Genomic DNA, 20,998 nt, shown 5'->3' on the forward strand with positions numbered 1-20,998 from the left:
TTGACAAGTTGGCTCTAAACTATTCAGATGGCCAATGGGCAAAGAAGAAATTCTGAAGAACATAAAACAAGGTGTAGGGGACTTGCCCTAAAAGATATCCTGTTCTTTTTTTTTTTTTAATGTTTATTTATTTATTTTGAGAGAGAGGGAGAGTGTACATGAGTAGGGGAGGGACAGAGAGAGAGAGAGAGAAAGAGAGAGAGAGAGAGAGAGAGAGAGAGAGAGAGAGAGAGAGAGAGAGAATCCCAAGCAGACTCCATGCTCAGCATAGAGCCAGACATGGGGCTCCATCCCACGAATTGTAAGATCACCACTTGAGCTGAAATCAAGAGTCAGACACTTAGCTGACTGAGCCACGCAGGTGCTCCAGATATCCCATCTTATAATAAAGTATTTTAATTAAGAAAGTGTGGTACTGGCATAAGGAAACAGAGATCAATGAAATGGAATAGAGCTCAAAATCAGACCCATAAATATACTATAATCCGATACATTAAGATGCTTAGTCAGTTAAGCATTTGATTCTTGATTTTGACTCAAGTCATGTAACATTCTGAACAATGATCAAAGAGAGCTCATTTCTTCAATAACTCTAGGACATTTGGTTTTCCACTAAGGCACAGAAATTAAATTCTTACTTCAATCTCAAAAATCAATTTCAATTGATTCAAGCCCTAAATATGAAAGGAAAATCTTTAGAAGACAATTTGAGAATATCTATATGATTTTAGAATACAAAGTTTACTTAAAACAAAATACCAAAATCAAAAATATAAACTACAAGCATATATATAAAAGACAACCTTCCCCAAAATGAGCAAAAGACTTGAGCAGGCACCTCACAAAAGTGGAAATCCAAATCCAAAAGATGCCCAATTTATTTTGTAATCAAAGAAATTCAGATGGCAAGTATAGCAGATAATATTTCACACTCATCAAATTGGCAAAAAAAATTTTAATTGGTCAATTTTGAGTATAGAGCAGTGAGTAATCTCACACACAACTATGAGAAATGTAAATTAATACAAGCACTTTGGAAAGTAAATAGCATTATTTAGTAAATTCCTGACTATGTTCTCTATACAAACTCCAGCATTTGTACACCAATAGTCACGTATAAGGTTCACAGCAGTTAACATTTATAATAGCACAAAATGAAAACAACTCAAATGACCTTCAATGGATAAATTATGGTTTACATGGTGGAATACATTACATTTGAGCAGACAAAAATTCAGGAAACCATAGTTACTAAAATTAACACAGATAAATCTCAGGAATATAATTTTGAGTTAAAAAAAAGTCAGAATTACATGTAAATTTCCACATGTAAAAAGTTGAAAACACAAAAATATAATATTTTGTTTAGGAGTATATGGTATACTAAAGAAAAGGCAAGAATGGGGCGCCTGGGTGGCTTAGTCAGTTAAGTGTCCAATTCTTGATTTCGACTCAAGTCATGATCTCACAGTTGTGAAATCAAGCCCTGAATAGTGCTCAAGCTGGGCATGGAGCCTGCTTAAAATTCTCTCTCTCGTTCTCCCTCTGCCCCTCCCCCATGCTCTGTCTCAATCTCTCTCTCTCTTTCAAAAAAAAAAAGAAAAGAAGAAAAGAAAAAGAAAGAAAGAAAGAAAGAAAATGCAAGAAAAGAAAACAAAATTGTAGAAAAATGGTTTCTCCAGTGAGGGTTGGGGATGGATCATAGGTGGAGAATAGTATACCATTAGGCAGGGGCCCTCATGAGTCTATAATAACATTGACAATTTTCTATTTCTTTTTTTTTTTTAAGATTTTTTTTTTACTGAGCCAGTCAGGTGCCCCAACAATTTTCTATTTCTTAAGCTAAGAAGTATGTACCTGGGTTTTTGTTCTATTAATATTTAAGCTATATACATATATTAATATACATTCCTGTGTGTGTGATTTATTTAATAATAATTAATAAATAAAATTTAACCATATATTCCTTGAAACTACAGTTCCACATCAAATATTTTTCTTAAAAAACTGAACAAGGACATAAAAGACTGGAGAGAGGTAGCGGGGGGTGAGGTGAGTTGGGGAGTGGTAGTGACAAGAGATGTTTACAATTTCCCTAATTTTCTTTTGAACTTTAGTCCTCCATTTTACCTTAATGCTTCCTATGTCTATCTAAAAATCCTTCCTTTTTTTTTAAGTTTTTATTTATTTAATTTAAGAGAGACGGAGACAGTGTGAGCAGGGGAGGGACGGAGAGAGAGAGGGAGAGAATCCTAAGCAGGTTCCTCACTGCTAGCACAGAGCCTGATGTGGGGCTCAAACCCACAAAACCAAGAGATCATGACCTCAGCCAAAACCAATAGTTGGAAGCTCAACAGACTGAGCCACCCAGGTGCCCCTAAAAATCCTTCCTATGCCACAACCCTAAACTCTTTAGTCTCTTCTCTCTGAAATGGTTTCTAGCTTCTGACCTGTGTTTTTGTTGTTGTTTTTAATTTGTTTTTATTTCTATTTCTATTTTTTATTTATTGAGAGTCAGAGACAGAGCACAAGTGGGGTTGGGGCAGAGAGAGAGAGAGACAGAATCTCAAGCAGGCTCCAGGTTCTGAGCTGTCAGCACAGAGACCAAGGCGGGGCTTGAACTCCCTGGCTGTGAGATTATGACCTGAGCCAAAGTTGGATGCTTAACCAAATGAGCCACCCAGGTGTTCCTGACCTGTGTTTTTGTTAGAGACCATTATCTTCTCAGTTACCCAGGTTCCTTGGCCTCTCACCTTTTTGTCTGATCGTCCTTATACCAGCTTTCTTTTCAAATATGCTATTTATAGTTAATACTGTATCTCTGCTACTAGTCTATCAATTGTTTGATTACTTATACAAATATGTAGCGCTCTAACATCTTGCATGTACTTTGTTTAAAAATTCAGTAAATGTTGGGGCGCCTGGGTGGCGCAGTCGGTTAAGCGTCCGACTTCAGCCAGGTCACGATCTCGCGTTCCGTGGGTTCGAGCTCCGTGTCAGGCTCTGGGCTGATGGCTCAGAGCCTGGAGCCTGTTTCCTATTCTGTGTCTCCCTCTCTCTCTGCCCCTCCCCCGTTCATGCTCTGTCTCTCTCTGTCCCAAAAATAAATAAAACGTTGAAAAAAAAAAATTTTTTTTTTTAAATTCAGTAAATGTTGGAGCACCTGGGTGGCTCGGTCGGTTAAGCATCTGACTTCAGCTCAGGTCATGATCTCACGGTCTGTGAGTTCCAGCCCTGTGTCAGGCTCTGTGGTGATAGCACACAGCCTGGAGGCTGCTTCAGATTCTGTGTGTCCATCTCTCTCTGCCCCTCCCCCCCTCAAAATAAACAGTAAAAAAAAATTTAATTCAATAAATGTTGATGAAACAATGAATGAACTGACCACTGAGAGAAAAATGAGGCATTTGGAGATTCACTACTAGTACAGCAATAGCAAGTAACAGCCTTTGAGTTCACAGTATGAGACAGGAACTCTTCAAGTACTTTAAAAGAATTATCCTATTTTATAGAAAGGTTAAGTAACTTGCCCAAAATTTTACTGCCTGTAAGTGTCAAGATCTGAACATGGCACTTGAGTTACAGGTGTCTGTAAAGTTCAAAAGCTTATCAGGTTAGGAAAAGATTGAAGACTGGAAGAGTTCTTAGAAAGGAGAGAGCAAAGTATTAAAGGAGAGATAGTTAAGAATAACAAATTCAGGCAGTGCCTGGCTCAGTTGGTTAAACATCAACTCTTGATTTTGGCTCAGGCCATGATCTCACAGTTTGCGAGATCAAGCCCTGTCAGGCTCTGTGCTGACAGGGTGGAGCCTACTTGGGATTCTCTCTCCCTCTCTCTGCCCACTGCGCCCCCCCCCCCCCAACCCCGGGTCTTGCTCTCTCTCTCCCTCTCTCTCAAAATAAATAAATAAACATTAAAAGGAAGAAAAACAAATTTGTGAGAATGCTCTAAAAGGTCCCAGTGTCTAGTAAAACCTAGAACATCCAAAAACATGCCACCAAAGAAGAGTGAAGGGGTGACACCTCTATGTCCAGCAGAGCTGTCACCTGCAGAGGTTTTTGCCTGCCTATTTCTATTTCCTCTTCACTCACCTGAGCACAAGCCTTTGGCCAGCTCTCTTGTCACCATCCAGGGCTCTTTCCCTTGTTCCAATAATAATATCACACTTGGCTTAGAAAAGCAAAGTCCTGCATATATGAAAAGAAACAATTTGGTCATGCTGTGATATCCCAGAACTCATAACCAATCCTTTGATTAACGGGGAAGAGGGAGCTTACAGTAAGTTGGAGACAAATGTGTAAAGACATGTGTTCAAAGTACAAGAAAGCTAAAGCTTCCAACACAGATTAATAATAGACCCATCCACTGGCAACTCCACAAATATTAAACCATTACTTTGGCACAGCAACAGATATTCTGCCAACCACTGAGGATGCTATCCAAAGATTCATAATGGTGGTAGCAAAGAGGCCCTTATGAGTAGAAACTCAATTTTGGAAGAAATATTCTTACCTAGGGACACCAAGATCCTATAATTCTCCAACATCACATTACTGTACAGATGCCTTTGAGAAGAATTTAGACAATCCCACTCTTCTCTGGAGAAGTCTACAGCCACATCTCTGAAGGTCACCAACTCCTGAAATGAAATCAATAAATGAAGTGAAATAAGTTCATCTGTTAACATACTCACTTTATTTGTTCTGCCCCAAGCATACTGGGCTCTCCTTTATATTACATCCTCAACTATATGTCAAGCATGTTCCCCCTCAGGCCTTTTGTACTTCTCAGATCGTTCTGTATAAAAATAGCAAACTCTTACCCCTGTTCCCCATTTCCTAGCCCTCCTTTATTGTTCTCCATGGCACTTATTTTGTTATTGTCTGCCCCAACCTCCACTGACATGTGAAGTCCATAAGGGTAGACTACATTTTTGCTTTGCTCACTGCTATATCCCTAGTTATAGAAGAGTATTTGGCACACGAGGCATTCAAATATTTGCTGGATAAATTGAATTAATGAAAGAATGGTTTGAAAAGTTGAAGAAACTATGAAAGGATCAAAAATGAGACGAGAAAGTGCTTGCTATATCTCTGAAAATTGTGCTAGACCAAGCAGAGAAAATCACCAGTTCCATTAAAATTCAAATACTTTGGGGTGCCTGGGTGGCTCAGTCAGTTAGGTGTCTGACTTCGGCTCAGGTCATGATTTCACGGTTCATGAGTTTGAGCCCTGCATTGGGTTCTGTGCTGACAGCTCAGAGCCTGGAGCCTGCTTCGGATTCTGTGTCTCCCTCTCTCTCTGCCCCTCCCCTGCTCACACTCTGTCCTTCTCTCTCAAAAATACATAAACATTAAAAAAAATTTTTTTTATCGAAGGAAACAATCAGCAAAACTAAAAGGCAACCAATAGAATGGGAGAAGATATTTGCAAACAACATATCAGATAAAGGGTTAGTACCCAAAATCTATAAAGAACTTATCAAACTCAACACCCAAAAAACAAATAATCCAGTGAAGAAATGGGCAGAAGACATGAATAGGCACTTCTCCAAAGAAGACATCCAGATGGCCAACCAACACATGAAAAAATGCTCAACATCACTCATCATCAGGGAAATAACAAAACCACAATGGGATACCACCTCACACCTGTCAGAATGGCTAACATTAACAACTCAGGCAACAACAGATGTTGGCGAGGATGTGGAGAAAGAGGATCTCTTTTGCATTGCTGGTGGGAATGCAAGGTGGTGCAGCCACTCTGGAAAACAGTATGGAGGTTCCTCAAAAAATTAAAAATAGAACTACCCTACAATTGCTCTACTAGGTATTTATCCAAGGGATACAGGTATGCTGTTTCAAAGGGGTACATGCACCCCAATGTTTATAGTAGCACTAACGACAATAGCCAAAGTATGGAAAGAGCCCAAATGTTCATTGATGAATGAATGGATAAAGAAGATGTGGTATATATATACAATGGAGTATTACTCGGCAATCAAAAAGAATGAAATCTTGCCATTTGCAACTATGTGGATGGGACTAGAGGGTATTATGCTAAGTGAAATTAGACAGAGAAAGACAAATATCATATGACTTCACTCATATGAGGACTTTAAGAGACAAAACAGATGAACATAATGGAAGGGAAGCAAAAATAATATAAAAACAGGGAGGGGGACAAAACATAAGAGACTCTTAAATATGGAGAACAAACAGAGGGTTATTGGAGGGGTTGTGGGAGGGGGGATGGATTAAATGGGTCAGGGGCATTAAGGAATCTACTCCTGAAATCATTGTTGCACTATATGCTAACTAATTTGGATGTAAATTAAAAAAATAAAATTAAAGAAAAATTTTAATTCAAATACTTTAATCCAGAGTACTTAAAATTTTGTGCAAAGAAATGGGTGTTCTGCTTATAATACTGGTTCTACCTACAGGGCCTGGGCAAAGTTCTTAAAAACTTGGGCTATGCTGTGATTAAGCTGGATTCTGGATTTCTAGATGTCTATAATGTGACCACCTGCTGATGAAAACTAACATATGTGTTTGTGTGCATGTATGCATACATTTATATATAGGTAACTATATATTACAAAATTAAAAGAGGTGAATCTGTCAAGGCAAGAAAATATTTATTGGGCATTTGATAAAATTTTGTCATAGTTAAACTGTCTACAGAATAAAAATTATTGAAGTATTTTACAACACTCAATAAGTTTTTTCTTATTTAATTATATGAAGTAGATTGTGAGTTTCTTCATCTCTGCTCTACCAACAATAACATCCCTCATATGTTACATATATGCTTCCAAAAACGTTTTCCTTACCTTATATAAATATATATAATAAATGTATAACTATTTTTAATATATGACATACATGTTTTCAAGGATTCTGTTTTTTATTATTTTTTTATTTTAGAGAGAGAGGGAGAGAGGTGGGAGAGAGAGGGAGGGAGGGAGGTGGAGAGACCGAGAGAGGGGGGGCGGAGAGAAACTTAAGCAGGCTCCACAGTCAGCGTGGAGCCCAACACGGCTCGATCCCACAACCCTGGGATCATGACCTGAGCCGAAATTAATAGACGCTCAACCAACTGAGACACCCAGAAGGTACCCCTCAATGATTATTTTGATGAAATTTAATGAAAATAATGACAATGTCAATATAATGAGCTTAAAGTATTACTGTCAAATATTTGACCTCTAACAAATAATCTCGTAAAATATTTGACCTCTCTATATACAATGGAATATTATTCAGCCATAAAATGGAATGAAACCTTGCCATTTGCAGCAACATGATAGATCTAGAGAGTATAATACTAAGCAAAATAAGCCAGTCAGAGAAAGACAAATACCATATGATTTCACTCATATGTGAAATTTAAGAAACAAAGCAAATGAACAAAGGGAAAAAGACAAACCAGAAAACATTTTATTTTATTTTATTTTATTTTATTTTATTTTATTTTAATCCAAGTTAGTTAACATATAGTATAATAATGATTTCAGGAGTAAAATTCAGTGATTTATCACCTACATAGAACACTCAGTGCTCATCCCAACAAATGCCTTCCTTAATGCCCATCACTCATTTAGCCTGTCCCTCCACCCAACACCCCTCCAGCAACCCTCAGTTTGTTCTCTGTATTTAAGAGTCTCTTAAGGAAAAACAGATTCTTAAATATAGAAAACAAAAAGATGGTTACCAGGGGAAAGGTGTGGGAGGTAGGTGAAATAGATGAAGGGGATTAGGAGTGCACTTGTCTTGATGAGCACTGAGTAATGTGCGGAACTGTTGGATCACTATATTGTACACCTGAAACTAAGCACTGGAAGTTAACTACACTGCAATTTAAAAAAATAAATAGGCGCGCCTGGGTGGCGCAGTCGGTTAAGCGTCCGACTTCAGCCAGGTCACGATCTCGCGGTCCGTGAGTTCGAGCCCCGCGTCAGGCTCTGGGCTGATGGCTCAGAGCCTGGAGCCTGTTTCCGATTCTGTGTTTCCCTCTCTCTCTGCCCCTCCCCCGTTCATGCTCTGTCTCTCTCTGTCCCAAAAATAAATAAAAAACGTTGAAAAAAAATTTAAATAAATAAATAAATAAATAAATAAATGAAAATAAATAAATTTAACCTCTAACCAAATACATGTGGTTTCAAAATCCATTCATAATTATAATCAAGCCAGTATGAAGAAAGTCAACAGTTCCCTTCACCTTTTTGCCTTCATAGAAACATGGCTCCCACCTGAGAGGACCTACTACTTCCCCTGAAGCCCTGTCATGTGGTGACTGTTTTATCTCCCACACTCCTTGTACCACAGCACCCGGAGACCTCTTTGCTCCTTAAATTTGTTTCTAGACCATTACCCCTCCCACCTACCTAAAAGCCACCTAGTTTTAAACATTCATGAAATCAGACTCTATCATCCCTGTTTTAGTTACCTACCAATTCCTGGTAGATACCAATAGTCTGTCATTCCTTTAACACCTCAGCACCTGACTCACTGTCACTCTCTCCAGTACTACTCCTATCATATATAATCTTTGGTCATTTCAATATCTATATAAATAATCCTCCCAACATCCAGGGCTCTCAGCTGTGTCGCTTCTCTCCTCCAGTAGTCTTGTCTTCCACACTTGTATAGTCATTCACTTCTATTGCCATGCCCCAGACTTTGTCATTACCAATAAGTAGCAAACCCTCTATAATCTCAACTCTCCTACCCTGACTTCTTCCTCCTATATTCCAATTTTTGCCCTCTAGTACCCCAATTAGGAAAATTCTCTGACCCCACTAGAACCTACAAATCACGTTCTACTTACCGCATTTTCAATGTTTCTCAACCCCACATTCCCTCACTTCCTACCACAACCATTTGTTATGGATATACCCTCAGTTTCCCTGCCCTTAGTCACCTGGTTAAACCACAGCCATCTCTCAGAATACTCTACTTCTGTACCCTGAACAGCTGAACTTTGCTGGAGAAAGTCACACCAATCATGCTATCTGGTCTCACTTTAAATTCATGACACTGACTTCAAGTGGACCAAAATGCTACCTATATGATATATTTCTCTAGTCCATTCATTTCCCCACTCTCCTAAATGACCATTACATACGTTTTCCTCTCTCCTCAAGTCTTCAATATCTCCTTCCTCATCCTTACTAGTGATCTTGCTGTTTCACTAGAAAAACCGAAAGCTATTCAAAGAGAATTTCCAGAAACTCCTACAACATCTACACATATTTCTGCATCTGTCCTACATACTCTAACTTGCTCCTATTACTACTCTATATGAACAGTCACTCTCCTAATAAAGGCCAACCCTTCCACTTGTCCACTAGACCTCAGCTCCTCTCACCTACTCAAGCAGTGTTCCGTCACTTCCCTCTTTGCTTCTCTTCATCTTCAAATTTCCCTTTCTACTGAATCTTGAACATCAGCATACAGATATAAACCCATCTTTAAAAAACCTTGTTGTTGGGGCACCTGGGTGGCTCAATTGGTTGAGTAACCAACTCTTGGTTTAAGCTCAGGTCGTGATCCCATGGTCATGGGATAAAGCCCACACTGCGCTCCATGCTGAACATGAAGTCCGTTTGGGATTCTCTCTCTCCTCTCTCTCAACCCCTCCCCAACTCACTTGCACATGTACACTCTCTCTCTAATAAACATTAAAAATTACAGTTCAAATTAAAAACCTTGTTGACCAGTTTATCCTTCAGATACCACCCATCTCTCTTACATCCTTACAGCTAAATTATTTGAAAGAGTTGCTATATTTTCCATTATTTCTATTCCTGCAAGAATCACATAACGGAACATGTGTAACAGAATCACTTTGACTGCTTTGTTGAGAATAGACTAAAAGAAGGGTGGAAGCAGACAGAAAAGTTAGAAGACTATAGCAGTAATCTAGGTAGGAGACAACAGTTCAGACCAGAATGGAAGCAGCAGTGGTAGTAAAAGTCATCAACCTCTGGATACATTTTGAACGTAGAACAAATAGAACTTCACGATTGGAAGACTTTTAAGTTGAGCATCTGAGATAAGGAAGTATGTAAGAGTTTCCTAATTGGTTTCCCTGTTTCTATCCTTGTTCCATTCGGTTAATTCTCAATAGTAGCCAGAGTGATTTTATTAAATGAGAGTTAGATATGTCACTTCTATGCCCGCAAACTTACAGTGGCTTGTTTCACCAAGTTTGAGACGTTTGAGTTTGACATATCTACTGTATAACCAAATGAAGATACTAAGTCTAGTTGGTTGGATATAGAAGTCTGGATTTCAGGAGAGAGGACTGGGCTGTATATAATTTGGTGGTTGTCAGCATATAGATGGCATTTAAAGCCATAAGACAGACTGAGATCTCCAAAGGAGTGAGTGTAGATAGAGAAAAGAAGATAGAGGACCAAAGACTAAGACCTTTTACTTAATAAGTGCTTAATAAAACAATGTTGAGTGAATGAATGTTTGGACAGAGACTAATGAAGAAGTTGGTCTGTATCTTGGGGAACAGCATTCCAGGCAGAGGAAATAGCAAGTGCCAAGGTCATGAGTTAAGAACGTACTCAGCAAAAAAAAAAAAAAAAAAAAAAAAAAAAGAATGTACTCCGTTCACTACAAGGAAGCTAGCTAGTGTGGCTAGAACTGAGTAGGTGAGTTGCAGAGTGACAAAATGAGGTCAGAAGGATAGTCAGGGACCAGATTATGTATGGTCTTGCAGGCCAAGGCAAGGACTTCAGCATGTATCCTGAATGAGGTGGGAATCAACTGCTGGAGAGTTTTAATAAGTGACATGAGATTAGTTACCCAGTAAAGTGTCAGCATAAGCAAAGTTAATGTCTGCTTTGACATCTGAAGAGCAGGAAAATCATTCAGGAAATAGAAAACACCAACTCACCTGGTACATGGCTTTAAGAAGTCCAACAGCCATTCTTTCCTCTTCTTGGCTCTTCTCTTGGGAAATGGCAGTGTCCTTGGATGACTGAGATGGGGAAAAGAACAAGAAAAGGTAGCATTTCCCTATAGCATCCAGAATCACCAGCCTAGAATTTTTCGGCTTCTCTTTCCTCTGTTACACCCTTCCTTCCAATAGAAAGAAAGCATACTGGAGACCTAGAAATTTGTTTGCATACAAGTTAACCCATGCCTAAATCACTTCCTTATTATTTTAACAGTAGATTTTCTCGATTTTTACAAATAAAGACTCTGAGGAATGTAATCATTTACATAAAGGCACACAACTAACTACTAACTGTACCAAGATCAAATAAAGGTCTTCTTGACTCCACACTCTCTCTCCTCTCCAATAGACCAGTGGTTCTGAAAGTTGGTGGCACACCGGCATCACCTGGCTGGCTTCATAGTCTCAATCAGTCCCCCCACATACTCATTCATAAAAACTATAGCGCCAACCACCGTCTGCTGACACAGAACAGTCAGCGGCCACGACCGTCACGCTCTCCCAAAGCTTGAAGTCTCAAACACTAGAGTATCGCAACCGACGTTCACACTCACAACCCCAGTCACAAAGAGGCCGAGGGTACTGGAACAAACGGGGGACACAATACCCTCCACCCCCCACCCCCCTCACAGTCTCACTCTGTAGCATCAACTATCGACTCACTCGCACCCACAGTCACAGATACGACGTGCACAGGCACATCGGATGACAGTCTCACACTGTATGACAACCAACCACGATCTCGCACCTAGAGTCACGCCGAGGGCCCGGAAACCGACGACCGGGTGACCCACAAGCCATTCCTCAGCCCATTCCCTACCTGCAGAAGTAACTGCGGGAAGATCCCGTCTCCGCCCTGAATGCTCAGGCAATCTCTACCCCGGCCCACCTCCTGCCCTAAGAGTCTGATGGAACCCACCCCCGCGGGCCCGGAAAGAAGCTACTGGGCCTCCGGAGGACACAAAGGGGCCGCCGGCCCAGTAATCGCAGGGGCCACTGGGAAATGTAGTCCGGACCAGAAAAAGCGGCGCTGCAGAGTCCGACTACACTGGCGCGTCTCCGCTGGGGATTCGTAACACCGCCCCTCTGCCCTGGGTCCTCCCACGCTGACTTCTTCCTGGCCCTACAGTGGGAGCCCAGATCTCACTTCGGAGCCTGGGTCCGCCACGGGAACGGGGTAGAGTGTCAGCTAGATGGCCTACGATTGAAGTGCGCAGACACGAGTGCTCCGTCCACCTCTCTTAGCAACCAGGGGCAGAACTTAGAGTCGCGGAGCAGCCGCAGGGGGTGCGGTTCGGGAGCGCGCGCCCACACAAACGGAGGGGCGAGCACCTACAGTTGTGCTGGGGTACCCGAAAAAGTGTGTGGGACAGGGAGGGCAGGGAGTAGAGTGCGCAGGTCCCGACTTCCCTAGAGCGTTTCAGCTTCGGAAATGGTTACCTCGAAGATCGGAGGGAAGGGGTCGGGGTATAAAGTATTTGTGATTTGGTGATGATGGGTGTGAATGTGTCCTCCCTTCCTAAAATGGCTCTTCTAGAGGGTGTCTTCCAAGTTCTCTTATTCTGTCCATTCAGATACAAATGTCACATCTCCAAAAATGCCTTCCCTGATCACACCACTCTGACCACTTTAATCTGACTCTATACTCCCTTAGAATGGTGTTTAAATTTGAACAAGTTCTGTAACCTGGCTAATTTTGTGAGTGGTGCCACGACCCTCTGATTCTGTCATTGTGTGTACGTGTAAAACCCTAGGTGTTGGGGCGGGCATGCTGTTTTTCTGTGACCATGTGTGAGATTGTGTTGTGTGTGAGAATGTGCTATAATAGAAAGGGACTGCCTGGTGTAAAGTGGAGTAGAAGTGTGATATAATAGTGTGTGTGGACAGATCCTGAGGATTATACTAGTGGATGTGGATGGTGTGTGGAATTTTTCCTTGTGGTATCAAATTAGAAAGCACCTAGTGGGTGCCAGATGCTCTTGGAGGTGCTGGGATAGACATAAACAAAATAAACTTTTAAAAATAGCAAATAGAGGGGCTTCTGGGTGGCTCAGTCAGTTGAGCATCTGACTTTGGCTCAGGTCATGATCTCATGGGTGTGGGTTCAAGCCCAGCATCAGGCTCTGTGCTGACAGGCTCTGTGCTCAGAGCCTGAAGCCTGCTTCAGATTCTGTGTCTCCTTCTCTCTCTGCCCCAACCCTGCTCATGCTCTGTCTCTGTCTCTAAAAAATCAATGTAAAAAAAATATATTAATACAAAAATAAAGATGAAAATAGCAAATAGAAAGTGAGTAGAAGGGTAACCTCAAGAGGCTTAATACATGTGTAATTTTGTTTTAATGTTTACTTATTTTGATAGAGAGGGCAGGGAGGGGCAGAGAGAGAGGGAGAGAGAGAGAATCCCAAGCAGACTCCATGCTACCAGTGCAGAACCATGAAACCATGAGCCCCTAACTGTGAAACCAAGAACCGTGAAACTATGACCTGAGCTGAAACCAAGAGTTGGATGCTTAACTGAGCTACCCATGGGTCCCTACATGTATAATTGAGTAACAAATAGAAATCTGGATCCAGGGACGCCTGGGTGGTTCAGTTGGTTAAGCATCCGACTTTGGCTCAGGTCATGATCTCACTGTTTATGAGTTCAAGCCCTGCATCGGGCTCTCTGCTGCCAGCGTCAAGCCCGCCTCGGGTCCTCTGTCCACCTCTCTTTCTGCCCTTCCCCCACTTGTACTCGCTCGCTCTCAAAAATAAATAAACATTTAAAAACAAAAATCTGGGGGCACCTGGATTGCTCAGTCAGTTAAGCATCAGACTTTGGCTCAGGTCATGATCTTGCAGCTCAGGGATTCGAGCCCCACCTCAGGCTCTGTGCTGATAGCTGGGAGTCTGGATCTTGCTTCGGATTCTGTCTGTCTCTCTCTGTGTCCCTCTCCCGCTCACACTCTGTCTCTCTCTCAAAAATACATGCACATTTAAAAAAAAAATTTTTTTTAAATAAATAAAAATCTGGATCTACACAAGGAATGAAGAGCATCAGAGATAATAACTACTGGGTAAATATGTAAGACCTTTTTTTATATTATTTAAATCTTGTCCAAAGATAAATTATTGTTTAAACAAAAATATAAACAATGTAGTTTAGGATGTGAATGTAAATCATATGACAACAATTGCACAAAGACCAAGAGAAGTAAATGGAAATAAACTATTGGAAGTTTCCTCCGTTCTGTGTTAAGTAATATCACTTGAACAAACACTATAAGTGAAAGATGTATACTCTAAGTCCTATAGCAACTACTAAACTAATAAAACAAAAAGTTATAGCTAATAATCCAACAAGGGAGATAGAATGGAATCATAAATTATCATAAATCACTCAATCCAAAAGAAGTCAGATAGAGAAAGGAACAAAAAACAGATGGGAAACAAATTGCAAGACGGAAGGTTTGTATCAATAATCAGATTAAATATAATTTATCTGAAAATCCAATTAAGAGGCAACAAAGTATCATAGGGGATAAAAAAGCAAGACTCAACCATACACTGCCTATGAGAAACTGAATTTAACTCCACCAATAGGTTAAAGGTACAAGGATGGAAAAAGACACACCATACTAATGCTGTGTAGAGAAAGCTGGAATGACCTTGGATTTGGCAATGGATTCTTAGATGCGACACCAAAAGCACAAGCAACCAAAAAAAAAAAAGAGATATATCAGACTTCACCAAAATGAAAAACAGGGGTACCTTAGTGGCTCAGTGAGTTAAACGTCCAACTCTTGATTTGGGCTCAGGTCATGATCTCACAGTTTGTGGGTTGGAGCCCCGTGTCTGGCTCTGTGCTGACAGCTCAGAGCCTGTGTCTCCCTCTCACTCTCTGCCCTTCTTCCACTTGCGCTCTGTCTTTGTCTCTCAAAAATGAATAAATATTAACAAAAAATTTAAAGAACAAAGTTTGGCAATTCTTCAAAAGCTTAGCATAGTTTACCATATGACCCAGCAATTCCACTCCCAAAGGCAGTGATAGCAAGAACTTGAACAGATACTTGTATTCTAATGTTCATTATAGCATTATTCAAAATAGCCACTAGGTGGAAACAACCCATGTCCATCAACAGATAAATTGACGAACAAAATGTAGTATATATATGCAATGGAATGTTATTCAGCCATAAAAAGGAATAAAGTTCTGATAATATGGTACTACATGGATGAATCTTGAAAAAATTATGCAAAGTGAACTGAACCTACACAAAGGACAAATATTGTATTCTGCTTACATGAAATATTTGGATTAGACAAATTCATAGAGAAAGAAAATAAGAGGTTACCAGGGGATGTGGGGAGGGAGGAATTGAGACTTGATTGCCTAGTGTGTTTAGTGACTACAGAGCCTTCATTTAAGTTGATAACAATTTTGGGGGCGCCTGGGTGGCTTAGTCAGTTAAGTGGCTGGCTTCGGCTCAGGTCATGATCTCATGGTCCGTGAGTTGGAGCCCCACATCGGGCTCTGTGCTGATAGCTCAGAGCCTGCAGCCTGGAGCCTGGAGCCTGCTTCTGTTTCTGTGTCTCCCTCTCTCTGCCCCTCCCCCATTCGCGCTCTGTCTCTCTCTGCCTTTCAAAAATGAATGTTAAAAAAAAAAATAAGTTGATAACAATTTTGGAAATAGATAGTATTGGTGATTGTACAACACTGTGAATATACTTAATGCCACTGAATTGTACACATAAAAAAAATTCTTAAAATGACAAATTTTGTGTTATACATTTTATGGTCATATAAAAATTTAATAATGTAACATACCACAAATGGAAGTGTATACTTTAAATGGGTGGATTGTATGACATGTGAGTTATATCTCAATAAAGCTATTAAAAAAAAGAAAACTGGAGTAGGTGTATTGATATCTACAAGGAAGATTTCAGAACAAACAATAGGGATAAAGTTAATTTCATAATAATACAGTGGTCAGCTCATCAAGAGGAAATAACAATTGTAAATGTTTAATGCACCTAACAATAGTTTCAAAATACATGAAACAACAACTGATAAAACTAAGAAAGAGAAAATCCACAGTGGTATCTCAGAGATTCCAATACCACTCTCAGTAAATAAGCTAAAACACAGAAGATTTGGAAAACACTGTCATTGAGCTAATTGATATTTACAGAGCAAAACCAAAAATAGCAAAAAAATACTCATTTTTTTCAAGTGTACCTGGAGCATTTACAAAGGTAGAACATATACTGGACCAGAAAACAAGCCTCTTTCCACAATGAAACTGAATTAGAAATCAGTAACTGAAAAATATGTGGGTAATCCTCTAATATTTGGAAACATATACATTAAAATATTTTTAATGTTTATTTTTGAGAGCATGCAAGCAGGGGAGGGGGGGCAGAGAGAGGGGGGAAAGAAGAACCAAAGCAGGCTCTGTACTGACTGGCAGCAGACAGCCCCATGTGGGGCTCAAACTCAAGAGCCACAAGATCATGACCTGAGCCAAAGTCAGAATTCAGACACTTAACCAACTGAGCCACCAAGGCACCCCAGAAACATATACATTTCAAAATAACCCATGGGTTGAAGAAGAAATCAAAAAGGAAATTAGAAAGTATTTTGAACCAAAAGAAAATGAAAACTATATAAAAATTATGGAAGGCCACTGAAGCAGTATTCAGGGAGAAATTTATAGAAACAAATACTATATTAGCAAAGAAGAAATCAAAGTCTCAAATCAATGACTTTTCCATTTTGACATACTAGAAAAAGAAGAGCAAATAAAACACAATGTAAGTAAAACAAAGGAAATGATGAAGATCAAAGCAGAAATTAGTGAAAGAGAAAACTGACAAATAAATCAATGGAACCAAAAAGTGGTTCTTTGAGATTAATAAATATGATAAAACTAGCCAGACTGATGAGGAAGTAAAGGGAAATAACATAAACTACCCATATCAGGAATGAGAGAAGTGACATCTCTACAGATTCTACAAATATTAAAAGGAAAACAAAGTATATCATACCAACCTTAATCCAGTAAACACAGAGCCTGCTTCAGGTCCCTGGTCCCCTTGTCTCTCTGCCCCTCCCCTGCTCTCTCTCTCTCTCAAGAAAATAAATAAATATTTAAAAAAAAAACCCTCCCTGCCAGTTTCCTTTCCTTCCTCTTGCAAACCATTTGCAGACTTTCTTGGGAAGCCTGTCCTGCTTTTCCTAGGAAGCTTCATTATGTGAGTAATAAAACTTTTCATACCCTCTTGGTGTGTGTATGGCATCAAGAGTCTCAACACCCCACCCAAATTTTGTGGGTGGTACCTGCATACTGGAAAATAAATGGGTATCACAATTCACAACAGATAGGAAAAGGTACCAATGTCTTTTTTCACAGGTGACATAATCATTTAGTGTAGAAAATCCAATGGAACCTCCAAAATTCTAGTAGAAACACTAAGCGACTTTAGCAAATTAATAGGTTCCAAGATCAAGGTACAAAAATCAATTGTGTTTTTATATGAAATACAAGGTACAATCAGAAATTGGCAAGGAACAATTGGAAAGTGAAATTTTTAAAAATTCCATTTAAAATAGTATCAAAAACTGTGAAATACTTAGGGGTAAATCTGACAAAAGATTTCATTACTTTTATGTCAAAAACTACAAAATATTGCTGAGAGACATGAATGAAGATCTAAATAAATGGAGATATATACTATGTTCATGGGTCATGCGATTCACCATTTGAAAGATGGCACTTCTCCCCCGATTGATCTGTATTTTCAACACAATCTCAATCAAAATCCCAGATAGTTTTTTTTTTTCATTTGTGCTTTTGGTATACATTGACAAATTCCTTCTAAAATCCTTCCTACGTGTTTACCTAAAAGAAATGAAAATTTATGTTCACACAAAAAACTGTACATGAATGTGTACAGCAGCTTTGTTATAACAGCCAAAAGTTGGAAACAACTCATGTTCTTCAGTGAGTGATTGACTAAACGATGTGTGGTATATCCACATGGAATACCACTCGGTAATAAAAATGAATTACTTACACATGTAAAAACATTTATGAATCTCCAGGGAATTATGCTGCATGAAAAAGCCAATGCCTAAATTACACATTATATCATTCCATTTATATAATATTCTTGAAAGGTAAAATTACAGAGATTGGAGAACAGATTAGGGTTGTGGGGCCTTAAACAGGGGGCTGTGGGCAGGAAGGAAGTGGGTGTGGTTAAAAAGAACACATGAACTATCTTTGTGATGATGTAAATATTCTAAGCCTTCACTGTATCAATGTAAATATCCAGGTTGTGACACTATATATAATTTTGGAAGATGTTACTTACCATTGGAGGAAACTGGATAAAGGGCACACAGGATCTCTGAATTATGCAAATCTAGAATTATCTCAAAATAAAAAATTAATATTAAAAGCTAGGCCAAAAAAGAAAATATATTCTAAGGTGGTAGACCAAAATCCAACTACATTAAATGTAATTCACTAAATATGTCAAATTAAAGATTAAGATTGTCATTATTGATCTTAAAATAATGCTGTTTAATAAGAGACATGCTTTAAAAATAAAACAGGTTAAAAACAAAAGGATAGAGATAAACCATGCACTAACCAAAAGAAGGATGGTGAAACTATAGTAATATCAAAATAGACCAAGAATTAAAAAAAAAAAAGCCATTATTATAAAGAGTAAACTCCAACAGGACTGATCCAACAGGAAATTATTACAATTCAAACAACTCAAAATGTATACCATCCAATAAGAGAGCTTCAAAATATATAAGGCAAAGTTAACAAATAAAAGGAGATAGACAAATCTCCAAGTATAAAAAATCAGGAAGCTGGATGGACATAGAACACCCAATTCTGTTCTTTTATCATCTCTTAACAAAATGATAAGCAAAAATAATTCTTACAGCAGACAGGAAAAAATTTACTATTGGTAAAGACAAACAAACAAAACTCATTTGGAGGGCACGTTCCTTTTATGTAGTGTTTGGGAGTTTCTTGTCCCTTCCCAGACCAATTCATACTCTCTGAAACAGCGCCCAATATCATCTAGTGAAAGGAAGACATCCTAGAGGTACCATAGTCCTACGGGCTTTATATAGCTTCATGGTAAGCTTATGAGTCAGTAGCCTCTCTGATAATCTCCAACAACTACAAGTTCCCGATATTTAGCATGCTGTAGTCTGCAGCATTTTGTTCTCATTGCCAGCCTATCATAGCAGAAAAGCATTGGGCTAGTGTTTTCAGAGGCATTTTCTCCATTTTAGTCTCTTCTGCAAAATTACTGCAGAGTATTCAACTTTCATTGTCAATGGTTTTTTATTTCTTCTCAAGTCAGAGCCTGAACCATATGAAATGCTGAAAAAAAAAGGAAAAATCTTTAGGGCAGTAGTGGAGTAACAGAATAAAAAAGCATGGGTGTTTCAGTTACATGGATTCACAAACGTTTAAAATTCCTCCCATTTAATATCTTGGTGACTGTGGTTTATAAACGGAACCTTGTAAGTTTCAATATTGTAACAGGCTCGAGTCCGAAAAGCAGAAACACACAAAGAATTGACAAAAGCACACAGTATCTGAAAAAACTGCAGGGTCAGAATCAAATGGTCACAAGAACATACAACGCGACCATTGTCATACAAATGGTCGCAAATTCGCAAGACCCTCAGTCACTGGACCTGAGAGTCTCTGGACTCCATAGACGCCCTACCACCAGGTCCACGGCCTAAATCTGCCACACACGGTGACACAACACCACTCCCCTCTTCTGCCTGCCAGGAACTTGAGGGTCAAGCTGGTCCATCTCGTCCCGCCACAGGCCCCTGACTTTTCCCAGTCTTCACCCTGCTGAAGTCCGTGTGGGGCCCGGGCAAGACGGAACTAAACCCACTCAGCCGAGCTTCCTTCACGTATTAGGCACCGTAACACCGGGAAACCGGCGACCCAGCCAACCGTAAGAAGGCAGGCGCTTTGCGCAGAAAATAGACTTGGCCGTGAAGGCCTCTGGGAAATGTAGTCCTCGGCCGAAAAGTTGCTAACCTTTTCAGATTCTTTTCAACACCAAGTTGCACTTCCAGGCTCCTAGCGGAGTGCCGGGCTCAAGTGAAGCAGCTGCAGCAAAACTGTTGAGCCTCCAGGGCAGATCTTGGCGCCCTTAAACGCAGCGGTACGCTAATTACCGCTACTCGCCAACAAGAAAGCCGGCCCGCCCCCACCCCCGTGAGCCGCGGGGGCCTCTGGGAAGTGTTGTCCGGCGTCTAACGGACCGAGGCTCGTGCTGCCCTCAGTCACAGCCGACGCTGACCTTACAGGAGCCTCCGACTCAGCCCGCAGGGGTTGTGCCACTTGGGCGGCATTGAGTTGTGGGATTGGGCCTGTATCCGCGGGCTCCTTGGTGAGTCCTCGGGAGGCCTCGCGCTCTGAGCCCTGGACCCTTTGTGCTGGTTGGGAGTAGGGGCCTGCGGACCCCGTGCCTCCGTGCTGGAGGAGGATGCCGGCAGGGCTGTGCAGGTGCGGGTGGTTCCCTGCGGCCGTGGGAGTGGCGCGTGATGGAACTGTTTGCCAGACATTTGTGACTGAGTGTGGCCGTGAGAACGTGTGTGTAAGCGGATTTTGTGGGTGTGCTTTTCCTTTTACATTTCAGTATGAATGTGGGTGCGAACGTGCGTGATTGTGGGATCGTGAGTGAATGATGAACTCGGTGGATGAAAGGTAGAGCACGGTTGTGTGTGTAGGTTTGTGCGACTGTTTGTATCAGTGCCTCATTTCTTTGGTTATGGTAGTTGGAAATGTGTTTTTATGTGAGATATCGATAGCCCCAACACTTGGTATTTATTTACGTTAAATTTTATTTTTGTGTATCAGCCTCGTTGTTTGTGTGCGTACCAACTTCATGCTCCTTGCCCCCGACTCCCCACCCCAAGTCGCAAAATACAGAAAAGGTCATGGAAAACAACATTCATAATTCTGCCAGCCACCGTTGAAAT

At 40.3% G+C, this 20,998-nt stretch overlaps 2 protein-coding genes across 10 annotated transcripts in view; one reads left to right on the top strand and one right to left on the bottom strand.

Moving 5' to 3' along the window:
• Positions 1-20,139, bottom strand: part of ZNF570 (zinc finger protein 570) — a 39,132-nt gene extending 18,993 nt beyond the window's left edge. The window contains exons 1-5 of one of the 9 annotated variants that reach the window (XM_047836811.1): positions 20,052-20,119; positions 18,334-18,345; positions 10,913-10,996; positions 4,511-4,637; positions 4,090-4,185 (exon numbers count right to left, since the gene is read on the bottom strand). In XM_047836811.1, the coding sequence (XP_047692767.1) occupies positions 4,090-4,185; positions 4,511-4,637; positions 10,913-10,996; positions 18,334-18,336 (310 nt within the window). In that variant the 5' untranslated portion in view covers positions 18,337-18,345; positions 20,052-20,119. Of the gene's footprint in view, positions 1-4,089; positions 4,186-4,510; positions 4,638-10,912; positions 10,997-11,272; positions 11,667-11,723; positions 12,088-12,122; positions 12,792-18,333; positions 18,385-19,690; positions 20,001-20,051 lie in introns of those variants that run through there. The other 8 variants (XM_047836810.1, XM_047836809.1, XM_047836812.1 and 5 more) reach the window with 8 other exon arrangements.
• The window catches only part of LOC125153533 (zinc finger protein 569), a 34,966-nt gene continuing 34,012 nt past the window's right edge, over positions 20,045-20,998 (top strand). The window contains exon 1 of the mRNA XM_047836779.1: positions 20,045-20,406. The gene's annotated coding sequence lies outside the window, so the exon portion shown is untranslated. The remainder of the gene's footprint in view (positions 20,407-20,998) is intronic.

Source organism: Prionailurus viverrinus, chromosome E2, assembly GCF_022837055.1.
Source record: "Prionailurus viverrinus isolate Anna chromosome E2, UM_Priviv_1.0, whole genome shotgun sequence".
In the NCBI taxonomy this organism is placed as follows: Eukaryota; Metazoa; Chordata; class Mammalia; order Carnivora; family Felidae; genus Prionailurus; species Prionailurus viverrinus.